At 43.9% G+C, this 13,637-nt stretch overlaps 1 protein-coding gene across 1 annotated transcript in view; it reads left to right on the top strand.

The window, feature by feature from the left end:
- The window catches only part of mmp15a (matrix metallopeptidase 15a), a 162,993-nt gene that overhangs the window by 119,199 nt on the left and 30,157 nt on the right, over window positions 1-13,637 (top strand). Inside the window, exons 3-5 of the mRNA XM_084334407.1 lie at window positions 9,707-9,829; window positions 11,144-11,475; window positions 11,891-12,052. Of these exons, the coding sequence (XP_084190533.1) occupies window positions 9,707-9,829; window positions 11,144-11,475; window positions 11,891-12,052 (617 nt within the window). The remainder of the gene's footprint in view (window positions 1-9,706; window positions 9,830-11,143; window positions 11,476-11,890; window positions 12,053-13,637) is intronic.

Below are 13,637 nucleotides of genomic sequence, written 5' to 3'. Positions count from 1 at the left end.
AGCATTGAACAATGTGATCCTAGTTTGTTTGTTGTGTACCTTGTGTAAGACAGGGTCCTATAATCAAATGTGAAATCCTGCTTATTTGTCTGAAAAACCAAATATAATTTCCCTGTTTTCCCCATGGGCGCCGCCATTTTGTTGCTGACGTCACGGTGTTGGTTTGGTCTGGCTCCTGCTGGGTAGCTGCCTAGTAAACATGGAGTGTCAGTAAATGCAACGTTGCCTACCAAACAACGGGACAGCGGTGGTTCTTTTTGTATTGCTCCTGGCTGTTCAAACTAATTTTACCGTGTGAAAGAGAGGAAAGTTGGTTCATTTCCACAAACTACCAGTGAAAAAAACAGTGTTGTTCAACCACCGTTGCGGGGCATTTAGCTACCTGGCTACCTAGCTCCAGTTCAACCACCGTCGCGGGGCATTTAGCTACCTGGCTACCTAGCTCCAGTTCAACCACCGTCGCGGGGCATTTAGCTACCTGGCTACCTAGCTCCAGTTCAACCACTGTCGCGGGGCATTTAGCTACCTGGCTACCTGGTTACGAGGGTTATCAGAAAGTCTGGATGGCCGAGCGGTCTAAGGCGCTGCGTTCAGGTCGCAGTCTCCTCTGGAGGCGTGGGTTCGAATCCCACTTCAGACAAGTGTTTTAGGCAGTGCAAGCTGACACATTTTTGAATGTACTATATATCATAAGTAGACCTCATTTGGGAGAATGTCTATTAGAATGCACTCACTGTTTCCCCACTTTGCCGTTACTTTTACATGCAACATTTTACTGGGTAGATGACAGAAACAAGAGTTGCAGGTATTGCCAGTCTCAACAGACCCGGGCTATAAAACTGTAAGGTGGCAGTAGAGGACTGCTCTTGTCATGGGGACACCAAAATCAAGAGGTTTCTAGGTCACAGAGAAATTGAGGACAGAGGAAGGGACACTTGTTTAATCTTTGACTTCAACACGGGTTCTCTTTCAGTCAACTCTATTTTACACAACTCACTCTACAGGTTTTGGTCAGAATTGTGGTTCTATGGATTGATTGATTGATTGATTGAAAACTTTATTAACAGATTGCAGAATGGGTACAATACAGTACAGCTCAATACACACAATTGTTAAGGGGATGCAGACCAGAGAAATACTTTCATCTTGTTTACATCAGGGTCCCCCATTTTCAATTCATCAGGACATATATGACGTACTGTACATTGGAGGAGGTTGGGTCGGGTTGTGTGGGGGGGGGTTGGGTTCATTGGGATATTGACAACCATACTGGATAATTTACATTGGAGGGGGTTGGGGGGGGGGGAAACACTGTACAAACAAGCAAAACTGTACATTGGGGCGGGGGCGGGGGGGGAGACACTGTACAAACAAGCAAAACTGTACATTGGAATATTGACAAAATCATACTAGGTAAATTACTGTACATTGGAGGGGGTTGGGTTAGGACATTTACAGGGGCTAGTTTCTAATTGCAGTCTTCCGTAGGTGTCCCTTGAGAGTGGTTTTGAAAGTGGGTAGTGATTCACATTCCTTTATAGCTTTGGGTAGGGCGTTCCACATTGATGTGGCATAATTGCGAAACGTGTTTAGTCCCTTGTTTGAGCCGAATCTGGGTTTAACATGATTTGTGGAGCTCCCTCTGGTGTTGTGATCGTGGTATTCACTGACCTTTGGGAAGTATTTTGACATGTACATGGGTACCTTGGTCGTGTAGTGTATCTTGTAGACCAGGCCCATTGCAAGTTGCTGTACTCTGTCGTCTACTCTAAGCCATCCTAGGTTGTCAAAGTGGGCAGGGGTGAGGTGGGTTCTAGGAGTAAGGTCAAGCAGTAGTCTGACCAGTTTGTTTTGAGATGTTTGTAATTTTGTTTTTAGCGCATTTGAGGTGCTTTGGTACCATGAGGTGCAAGCATAGTCGTAGTACCCTTGAATGAGTGCTCCTGCCAGAGTCTTCAGGGTATTCTTGTTTACCAGAGAGGAGATCCGGTACAAGAATCGAGTTCGTTGGTTGACTTTTTTTATTACATTGGATGCCATTTTGTCACAGGAGAGATTAGCCTCTAGGATGGAACCCAGGTAGATAATTTCATCTTTCCTTGTGAGAATATTGTCACCCACTGTAACTGAGAAGCCGTCGGTCTTGCTGAGTTTGTTATTTTAACCGAAGAGAATGGACTCTGTTTTGCCCATGTGTAATGATAGTTTGTTATCAGCGAGCCATGGACATGTTTTACAACTAGAAGAATGCACTCAGAATTTCCCCACTTTGCTGTTTCTTTCACATTTGACTGGGTAGAGGACAGAAACAAGAGTTGCCGATATTGCCAGTCTCAACAGACCCAGGCTATCAAACTGTAGAGGTTGTTCCCTCTAGGGGCCATGAATATTCACACCACATTTTGTGACTGTATGACTAAAGCTGTCCACACATTGCGATTTTGGCTTTCTTTTACGTTTATTGTATGTCAGATTGTGTGATGGGAAGGAGGTGAAAGCCTTGCTTAATGCCACAGCTCATTGGCCACGGTTATCATGTAATGAGTCACTATGACCATGTTTGAGCAAAATGTATTAACACTTTGAGTGCCGGGACACGTCTTTTCACGTCTTTGCTGGCCATGCTAAAGTTGCCGGGGGACGCTGTACAGCGTCCTTATATCAATATTTCAAAAATCTGTGATCGGATTCATAATGTCCCTCCGCTGGCCTGAGATCCACCAGCAGGACCCACTGAGCTCTCTGGCGGTTCAGGAGCGCCATCTGGTGGCCGATCGGCGCAATCGCCAAACAGGATGTTGAATAGAGGTTGTCCTAGACGACCGTAGTACTTCCGGCGCTCTCTATAGGTCCCGCGACTCTGGCTCGTCACACTACACAGTGATCGATTGCCAATAACTCGATAAACAACATGATTTGGACGTATATACCATTATACAAGCTGGAGATGGACCGGGTAAATTTACATCCCATAATGATAAGATCTCAACTCGACGATGATCGCCCAACGGCGCGCGGAGACTGGGGTGAGTTTCAGCGTGTAACGTTACCCTCTTCGATACTAACTGCTATTATCAACATTTGACCCACATTAGATGATTGGTATAATGCTGCCCACGGAATTATAAACGCCCCCTAGCCCATCCGGTCAACATCAGATGACGTGTAGTAACTTCTAGAAGTACGTCTAGTTGGAATTTTTTATATCGCGCTGATTGCCATAAAACTGTATTGCATCATCAATATAATGCATTTGGGGCTATAGATCACGTTCTGGAGAAAGCTGCAGAAAGAGATGAAAACATACTTATACATTAGACCATACTTTACTATGAATATGTGAATGAAAAAGTTTAACGTTGCTACACAATGAACAATACATATAGGACTTTGAATGGGCCCTAATAATGGCAATGTAGCAATAGAATTTAAAAAGTTATAGCCATGCAAAGAAGGGGTACTTCTCCATAGACAAATAGAGCCGGCAACCTATGGTATATCATTAATTTAACCCAAGGCAACCAAAGTGTTAAAGATCGCAAACATTGTAGCTATAATAAAAACAAATATCGGATTGTTATCGTTATCTTCAGATACTCAAGGTTGTGGTAACGGTATCAGAAATAAAAAAGTGGTATCGAGCCATCTCTACTTTTACACATATATGACATATATGACAGTCAGGATGGCCAAGCGGTCTAAGCAGAGTCGGCGTCAGAACCAATCTAACGGGGGGCATAGGCTCACAGCTCACGTCTGTATTAATATTGGTATATTAAACTGTTGAGGTTAAGGGATGTGTTCAGAAAGTCTGGATGGCCGAGCGGTCTAAGGCGCTGCGTTCAGGTCGCAGTCTCCTCTGGAGGCGTGGGTTCGAATCCCACTTCAGACATGTGTTTTAGGCAGTGCAACCTGACACATTTTTTAATGTACTGTAACTATATCATAAGTAGACCTCATTTGGGAGAATGTCTATTACTCACTCACTCACTTGTTGTTGTCCTTAATTGTTCTTAGTATTTTATTTGTTTGTCAATGTCTAGTCTGAGTTCCCCCCCTCTGAGAGGGCAATGAAGTGTCACTATTTTTCTTATTTTACTACACTTTCTATTTGATTTTGCACTGTAAATAGTTAAAATGTATAATAAATAATATAGTTGTCCCCCGAAGAGGGGGTGGATGAAGTGCCCTCAAAAAAGGATGCACTCACTTTTTCCCCACTTTGCCATTACTTTTACATGCGTAGATGACAGAAACAAGAGTTGCAGGTATTGGCCTAACAGACCGGGGCTATAAAACTATAATGTGGCAGTAGAGGACTGCTCATGTCATGGGGACACCTAAATCAAGAGGTTTCTCCCTCTAGGGTTCATGAATATTCACAGCAAATTTTGGGACTGTATTACTAAAGGTGTTCACTCCACACAATTTTGACCATCTTTTACATTTATTATATATCAGATTGTGTGATGGCACAGCTTATTGGCCATGGTTATGATTTAATGACAGTTCTAGTAGACTGAGTCACTATGACCATGGTAAGATATATTATGGAGCAAAGTAAACAAAATAAATCGGTGTTTAAACATCTTAAACATTGTAGGTATAATAAAAAAACTATGGGAATGTCTCGGTATCTGCAGATACTCAATGTTGTGGTGTAAGTATCAGAAAGGAAAAGGAGCCATCTCTACTCTCATGTTTTTTAGATATATTAATTGTGTTCAGGTTGCAGTCCCCACTGGAGGGGTGTGTTCGAATCCCACTTTCAAATCATTTCAGGCAGTGCAAGCAGACCAACACCTTTGAATGTATTGTGGAATAACTGTATCCCCCGCCCCACTCACACACACTGTGTCCCTCATCTCCAACCCCCCCCCCACCCCAAGCCTACTGTTCCTCCCAATACTAGTTTCTGTCTACCCTTCCCCCATCCTCCCACCTATTGTCCCCCTAACTCAGACACCCCTTCCTTACCTCGTCCCCCTCACCTGAAACCCCCCCCTCCTTCTTCTAAATACAACCCATCCCCCCTCAGAACCACCCTCCAACCCCGACCTGGGCCAAACCTACCTTTTTCATCCCCTAACTCAGGGGTTCCCAAACTTTTCAGGCCGCGACCCCCAAATAACGGTGTCAGAGAGCCGTGACTCCCACTATTATAGGAGGTAAAAAATAATAATAAATATATAAATAAATAATAAAATGGAAATGTATGGTTGAAACATGCAAACGTTCAAACGCCACACACTAATAAGCATTGGAGGCTTTTAACCAGGGCCGGACTGGGGAAATCATTCAGGCCAGGAAATATAGTGCAAAATATAGCCCCAGTCAGGCCACTTTTTAAGCAGGGGGTCTGGGGGTCCCCCACCAGGACATTTTTTGTTACAAAGACTTAATTTCCTGCATTCTGGTGCAGGAATTTTTTTATTTGTACCCTTTAAATGCCAATTATTGTTAAAAAACAGGCTAGCATATGTATGATTAGCAACAACACTGATTTTGATGGATTTTCTGTTTTTTTTGTAATGTCAAATTGAAAAAAAAAATACAATATTTTATTCAACTTCAGCCCTGATCATAACACCACATATTCATTTGATAATTCTAACCCTTTAAATGCCAGTGTGTGTGATGGCATATATTTGCAATATATCAAATGCAAAGTAGATTTTTCTGGGGGGGATTATTACAGGCTAGCATGTGTCAATGATTAGCAACAACAATCACATGCGGCTCCCTTTGTGTGTGTGTGAGCAAGAGACAGAGATAGCTCTCCAACTTGTGTGAGTTGCAGTGATCTCCTGGTTGTTCCCCACCTAGGTTATCTAACTATTGCGCTGCTGCAATTAGAAACACTGGCCTGGCCTGCTTCTAAGTTCAGTGGCCTGACTGCAAAAAAAGAAAAAAATATATATTTTCTTTTTTGGAATTATTATTATTAGTATTTTTTTGTTATCATCTGGCGACCCCCACTTTGGCAACCCCTGCCCTAACTCAGACCCCCCATCCAATCCAATTGTCTCCCTCACCTGGACACACCCATCTCTATGACCTATAAAGCCCATCGTTCCCCTGTCTCGAGGAGCCCATTTTGGGACCCCTGGCCAGGGGTTTCCCCGGGTCTCTCCACACCAATTCTCCTGGGTTCCATGTAAGCTAATAAACCTTATCAACTGAGTTGACCTTTGTCTCTACACTCATTGATCAGCGTTCAATTTCCCTAACAGTATAGGTAGACCTCATTTGTGAGGATGTCTATCATATATCCCAGATAAGCTAATTTGGGAAAAATAAGTTATAGCAAAGGTTTGTGAATAAGGCCATGTTGTGGATTCTTTCATTTTGCCCTGCATTAACAGTATTCTTTGTAACATTGCCAGATTGCCTAAAAAAGGCTGCTTGTCTTGAATGGGAGTAGCTCTACTATAGTTTGAATGAATGAATGAACACTTTATTTAACAGATTGCAGAATGGGTACAATACAGTACGGCTCAATACACACAATTGTTAAGGGGATGCAGACCTGAGAAAGACGTTTGTCTTGTTTCCATCAGGGTCCCCCATTTTCAATTCATATAGACATTTATGACATACACAACATACATGACATTTATGGCATAGGGACATATAGGTATTTAGTACTGATACATTTGTGACATAAACGGTATTCAAATATACAGTACTGTTACCCCTAGATCCTGACAGAGTATATACATATGATGGGGAGGGGACTGTACATTAGGAGGGGGTGGGTGGGTGGGAGAGAAATATACATACGGCGGGGAGGGAATATATACATGCGGTGGGGAGGATACTGTCTATTAGGAGGTGGTGGGGGTTTTGGGCATTTACGGTGGCCAGTTTAGAATGGCAGCCTCCCGTAGGTGCTCTTTAAGAGCGGTTTTGAATGTGGGTAGGGATTCACATTCCTTTACAGCAGTGGTGCCCAACCAGTCGATCGCGATCGACAGGTAGATCGCGGGCTGATTTCAAAAAATTTGATTTTTCTTTTTTTTTGCTAAATCAACTCTTCCTCTCCTTGTTAACTACAACAAGCAATGCTGTTTGTTATTTAAGATGAGGTCGGACTCGGCACTGACAGATTTGTGTTCATTATGCTGCTTTTATAAAGCATCAAATGACGGCTTACAATATACAATTTTGGCTGGTAGCTCTCGGGCTAGGTGGTAAATAAAAAAGTAGATCTTGGTTCAAAAAAGGTTGGCCACCCCTGCTTTACAGCTTTGGGTAGGGCGTTCCACATTGATGTGGCATAATTGCTAAACGTGTTTAGTCCCTTGTTTGAGCCGAATCTGGGTTTAACATGATTTGTTGAGCTTCCTCTGGTGTAGTGGTTGTGGTATTCACTGACCTTTGGGAAGTATTTTGACATGTACATGGGTACCTTAGTCGTATAGTGTATCTTGTAGACCAGGCCCATTGCAAGTTGCTGTACTTTGTCGTCTACTCTAAGCCATCCTAGGTTGTCAAAGTGGGCAGGGGTGAGGTGGGTTCTGGGGTTCAGGTCAAGTAGTAGTCTGACCAGTTTGTTTTGTGATGTTTGTAATTTTGTTTTAAGCGCCTTTGAGGTGCTTTGGTACCAAGAGGTGCACGCATAGTCGTAGTACCCTTGAATGAGTGCTCCTGCCAGAGTCTTCAGGGTATTCTTGTTTACCAGAGAGGAGATCCGGTACAAGAATCGAGTTCGTTGGTTGACTTTTTTTTATTACATTGGATGCCATTTTGTCACAGGAAAGATTTGCCTCTAGGATGGAACCCAGGTAGGTAATTTCGTCTTTCCTTGTGACAATATTGTCACCCACTGTAACTGAGAAGCCGTCGGTCTTGCTGAGTTTGTTATTTGAACTGAAGAGAATGGACTCTGTTTTGCCCATGTGTAATGATAGTTTGTTATCAGCGAGCCATATGCAGATTTTGCCTAGTTCCGAGCTGAGGGTTTCAAGAAAAAAAAAATATATATATATATGCAAACATATATATTTGTTTACCTTTGAGGACATCTTTTGACAGTTGCATGGCTGTTAAGTTTGTTTGAATTGCAGATTGGAAAACTGTAGCCACCTTGAGTGCTCAAAAAACACTACTAGCTAGTTCATAATCTAATTGAAGATGTTGGTGGGAATCTGTATGAATCTATCTGTGTGATGAATCTACCTGTATGATGAATCTACCTGTATGATGCCAGAATATATGAAAGTAGGGTTATGTGTGTGTGTGTGTGTGTGTGTGTGTGTGTGTGTGTGTGTGTGTGTGTGTGTGTGTGTGTGTGTGTGTGTGTGTGAGCTTGCTTGTCTCCCTGCCGCTGACCACTCTGTCTTGCACGCAGTTTTAAAAAATGTAGCTATTGATGAGAGCATCATCATTTTTACTTTAAAAGCTAGGCTACAGGTTTTACCATCAATGCTCAACCTTTCCATCTGGTTCCCTGGCAGTCATAGCCCACACTGCATACACCATGGTCACGAACAGACAACAGAAACCATGTCTCACATACTCAATGGCTCAAGTCAAGTCAAGTCAAGAGTTTTAATTGTCACGGCATACAGGTATACAATGAAATGCGGGTGGTCTTGCCCGCAACGATGTGCAATACAGTGGTACATATAATAGAATCAAAAGAAGAAAACAACATTGTGCAGTAACAGGTAGCAGGTAACATGGAGTGACATCTCGGTATCTGTACATAGTTATTTACAGAGCATGTGGGACATGCTAGTTAGTTTTGGTAGTGCAATACGCTGTCATGCATACAAAGGGCTCTACATTTGTAGGCATGATAGGATCGTGAACCTGATTGCAGACAGTGTCAGTTCCACACTCGGGTCACCTGCAACATATAAGTTGTATAAGCACACCAGTGTGAAGCCATATATGCTCAATCTGTGTAGGGACAATTCACTGTTCTCTGACATTTCAGCAAACACCCCCGATGTTGTTATTGTTAATGAGAATAACAGAGAGGTTCTCATCCTAGAATTTGGTTGCACGTTTGATTACAGTCTAGAGGAAGCATTTACAACCAAAATGTTAAAATATCAACTGTTAGACCATACCATATCACAACTTGGCTACAACTGTACATTTTTAGTCTTCATATTTGGAAGCCTGGGTCATGTCCATAAGTTGGGTGTTAGAGGCCTTCAGTTGGCCGGTCTTCCGAAGAGAAGAGCCAAACAATTAGCAAAATATTGCTCAGTGTCAGCAATTATTGGCAGCCGGGCAATACTCACTAGACTAGACTAGACCCGTGTTTACATGCGTGCGGGAGGGGCTGGAGGGATGAGCAGACGCCGCACCACCCGGTGTCTGAGACAGAACTGAGACAGCGAGTGAGATCGGTTTTGACGATCGGCGAAAATAAAGCATTATCACCGATCGCATATTTATACTGATTATCGGCCGATAACGATCGGTGGCCGATCGATCAGGGCATCCCTAATCTGTACCCATGAGCTGTGTGTTGATTGTCAGGTTCATCATCCGTGTGAGTCTGTAACTTTGATTGCCACTGTGGCACGATTGTATCGGAATAATCCCACAATGTACAAGTGCACTGTTAATATTTGTGTCCTTTAAACTTTGTCTTTATGTGGACATAAATAAAATATTCTAAATGTGTGTGTGTGTGTGTGTGTCTGTGTCTGTGTGTGTGTGTGTGTGTGTCTGTGTTTGTGTACAGGGCAATGCGTCGGCCTCGCTGTGGTCTCCCTGACAAAAAAGCTGATCAGATGGATGATGGAGCCAGGAAGAAACGCTATGCCCTCACTGGACAACAGTGGGACAAAGACCACCTCACTTACAGGTGTGTGTACTGTGTGTGTATGTGTGTGTGTGTGTGTGTGTGTGTGTGTGTGTGTGTGTGTGTGTGTGTGTGTGTGTGTGTGTGTGTGTGTGTGTGTGTGTGTGTGTGTGTGTGTGTGTATGATTGGAGAGAGAGAGAGAGAGAGAGAGAGAGAGAGAGTGTGAGTGAGAGTTTGTGTGAGCAAGTGAGAGAGAGAGTAATGGTGCATACCACACTCCTAAGCAGAGAGTTGGATGACGTTCCACTGCCCTCCACTGTCAAACATCTCAAACAGGAAGTAAACTAATCGGTGCTACCTTTAGTTGTATTATTTGTATTATCTTTATTTTATATTTTATAAATAAGAAACGAAAATGAGTTTAAAAATATTTCACGGCGTCTGTGCAGCCTTGTTTATTCACTGTGTCCATGGAAATTACCATGAACGCAGCCATAAAGGTATGGTTTCCTTACGCAGAAAGGACATAGCACTATATTCACTGCATACGTAACACATAAATGTTCAGACAAGCTTAATTACACCCGATTCAACGTTATAGCCGCATTTTCTTTCAAACTAATTTGGTTGTGGATGTCCCGATTTGGTAATAAATGTTTGCTAATACAGATGTGTTGTACAGGCATAGAGACAGCTCTGCGTAGGAATGTACAGTAGGTGCGTACACACGGTGACTAACTCTTATCAACCAGGCATGGAAGTATAGAATAGAACCAGCAACCTGGGAACTTCAGCAGACGAGTTTGTTACCCACAGAAAGTTGACCATTGCTGAAATTTTGGGGCATCAAATGACCATCAACAGCCAATCATATATCTTGTGCTATGTTGTTCCCTATATCAACATGACAACAGTTCCATAAATTGTCATGTTCCACCTGCCATGACCAAAATGGCTAGAATTGTATTATCTTGTCAATCTCACCAAATCTCACCAAAATGGAAGAGAAGTTGAGGACAGCTGTTCAATGTTTACTCCAGTGCTCCAAAACGTTTACGATACGATTATATTGCTCAAAACCGTGACACACATGAGATAGTCGAGCACGCCACCCACAACGTGATCACAATAGAGCCCATCAATCGAGTTGATTACTGTGTGTTTGTCCATGTCAGAGAGTAAAATTATGAGCGTGTATTTCAGCAGTTATTCAGATTTGTCTCCTCTCCTCTCCTCTCCTCTCCTCTCCTCTCCTCTCCTCTCCTCTCCTCTCCTCTCCTCTCCTCTCCTCTCCTCTCCTCTCCTCTCCTCTCCTCTCCCCTCCTCTCCCCTCCCCTCCTATCCTATCCTCTCCTCTCCTCTCCTCTTCCTCCCAGTATCATGAACCAGCACATCCCCGCTACTCTTGGTGAGGAGCGGACCTACGCCGCCCTCCGGAAAGCCTTCGATGTGTGGAGGCGTGTCACGCCACTCACCTTCGAGGAGATATCAGTCCCAGAGGAAATCAATATCAACAACTACAACAGTAGCCAGGGAGAGCTTGCCGATATCCTGATGCTGTTTGCCTCTGGTTTCCATGGTGATATGTCATTGTTCGATGGCGAGGGGGGCTCGCTGGCACACGCCTACTACCCAGGGCCGGGGATGGGTGGTGACACACATTTTGATGCAGATGAACCGTGGACCCTGGACAACCAAGATAAAGCAGGTTTGTTTGTTTGTTTGCCACCCAGATGTTTATTGTGGCACCCGCCCCCCACAAAATCAGACAGGCCCTTCAATCTTACCTACCACCTCAAAGACACCATGCCTCCTGTGGGGGGGGGGGGGGGGGGGGGGGGCTATTTCCTTGGACATGAGGACCTTGGCAGAACTTTGCAGTGTGATATAATAGTAGTTTCCCTCTAGCAATAGTTTTGACAATATCTCTCTCTGCCTCTCTCTCTGTCTCTCTCTGTCTCCCCCCTCTCTCTCCCCCCCACTCTGTCTCTCTCTCTCTCTCTCTTTCTCTCTCTCTCTCTCTGTCTCACTCTCTCTCTCTCTCTCTCTCTCTCTCTCTCTCTCTCTCTCTCTCTCTCTCTCTCTCTCTCTCTCTCTCTCTCTCTGTCTCTCTCCCTCCTCAGGGATAGATCTGTTCCTGGTAGCAGTCCATGAGTTGGGTCATGCTCTGGGTCTGCAGCACTCGGACAACCCAGACGCCATCATGGCTCCCTTCTACCAGTGGTTTCACACACACAACTTCACCCTGTCTGAGGACGACGTGCAGGGGATACAGTACCTCTATGGTGAGGAGTGCGCACAAAAACACACACACATACTAGCAAGTGAATGGTGACAGCCGGGATACTATCGTTATTACAATAACATTAATATGACCCTGTTTTATATGCAGCTTTAGGACAGGACAATATTATTTAACATACGGTAGCTAATCCACCATAAACTGGAAGCTGCATGGTTTGCATTTAGTCGAGCAGAATTAGCTAACATTACTGTGAACAACCGATGCTGTGTTGTATAAAATAGAACATTAAACTAGACAATTCTGGGCGGCTAGGTGGTGTAGTGGGCAAGGCGCTCGCCATCAACGCTGGAGACGCTGGGTTCGAATCCAGCTCTCGGCGTTGCTATCAGCTTGGCTGGTCGTTCATACTAACACAATTGGCAGTGTTAGGGGTGGGAAAGCTGATGGGTGGGTCCTGGGCGTTGTGGACAGCGACCCCTACAGTTCGGTCGGGGCGCCTGCACAGCGAGGGTAGGATCTGGAGGGAGGTAGTGTGACTTTCCACACGTTACACTCTTCCGGTGAGAATCTGCGCTGCCAGGCTGGCTGCCGGCTGGCTGCACATGCGTCGGAGGAAAGCATGCATGTGTCAGTCTCCGGCCTCCCGGACCAACAGTAGGGGGGAGTGCGCAACAACCAGGAAGGGGGTTGGGAATTGGCATAACGACTAACAGTGGGATGGGAGAAAAATCGGAAAAAGGAGGGGGGGGAAAGATAAGAAAAAAAAGAAGAAAAAAAACTAGACAATTCTGCGGGAGAAATTGTGAAAGTGTGGGTGACCACTTTGTGCACCGCCGACCAATGGGAGCAGATCTCCCCGCCGGTTCAAAAGATATAGAAAAGGGACGGTACTTAAGCATAGGGGGTGGGGCAAACATATGGGCATGGTTAATCTAGACCAGGGGTCGGCAATTAGGTTTGGCCGCGAGCCAATTTCCCTCCAAGCCATTGTATGGCGGGTCAGAACCAAAAACAATGGCTAATTTAATATAATGATAGTGAAATTTTTTTAACTTTGTCAAAATAAACGAGCTGCATAGGTGGCATAATAAACTGTAAACGACATATACATGCACTGAACATTATACATTTGTCTTTTTTCCATTGTATTATAAAGCGCCTCTCTATCGGTCTATCCTACATTACGCTACAACCGTCTATCTGACGGCCACGGACCGGTTTAATGTTGAATGTTTAATGTTAAAATGATTGATTTATATGGAATTCGTTAAACTTATCCGTTGTCTTACTTATTATTATACTTATTGAATCTGGTCTACGGAGGAGACTGGGGCTGACTCATCCAGATTGGGGAATCCCCCGCGATCGATTATTGACACTTCCGCTAAATATATTAATCTAGCTACTAACTGGGGAGACTGATCAATTACGGATAAAGGAATATAGTGGGACGATCGATTATGATAGTTAACCTTGTTAGATGAGGCTGCACTGGAAATGGACTTCCGAATCAAATACCTATAGCGCCATCATTTCAGGAGCTTCTTCAAGCACTCTTTTTGTTTAAAGTTTAATTGCATTGTTTTTGCATTGTTTTAATTGCATTACTGTTCACATGCATGTGT

The sequence above is a fragment of the Notolepis coatsorum genome, assembly GCF_963971535.1.
Source record: "Notolepis coatsorum genome assembly, chromosome: 18".
Lineage (NCBI taxonomy): Eukaryota > Metazoa > Chordata > Actinopteri > Aulopiformes > Paralepididae > Notolepis > Notolepis coatsorum.
The sequence above is the reverse complement of the archived record's forward strand: the minus strand, read 5'-3'. Positions and strand labels throughout refer to the sequence as shown.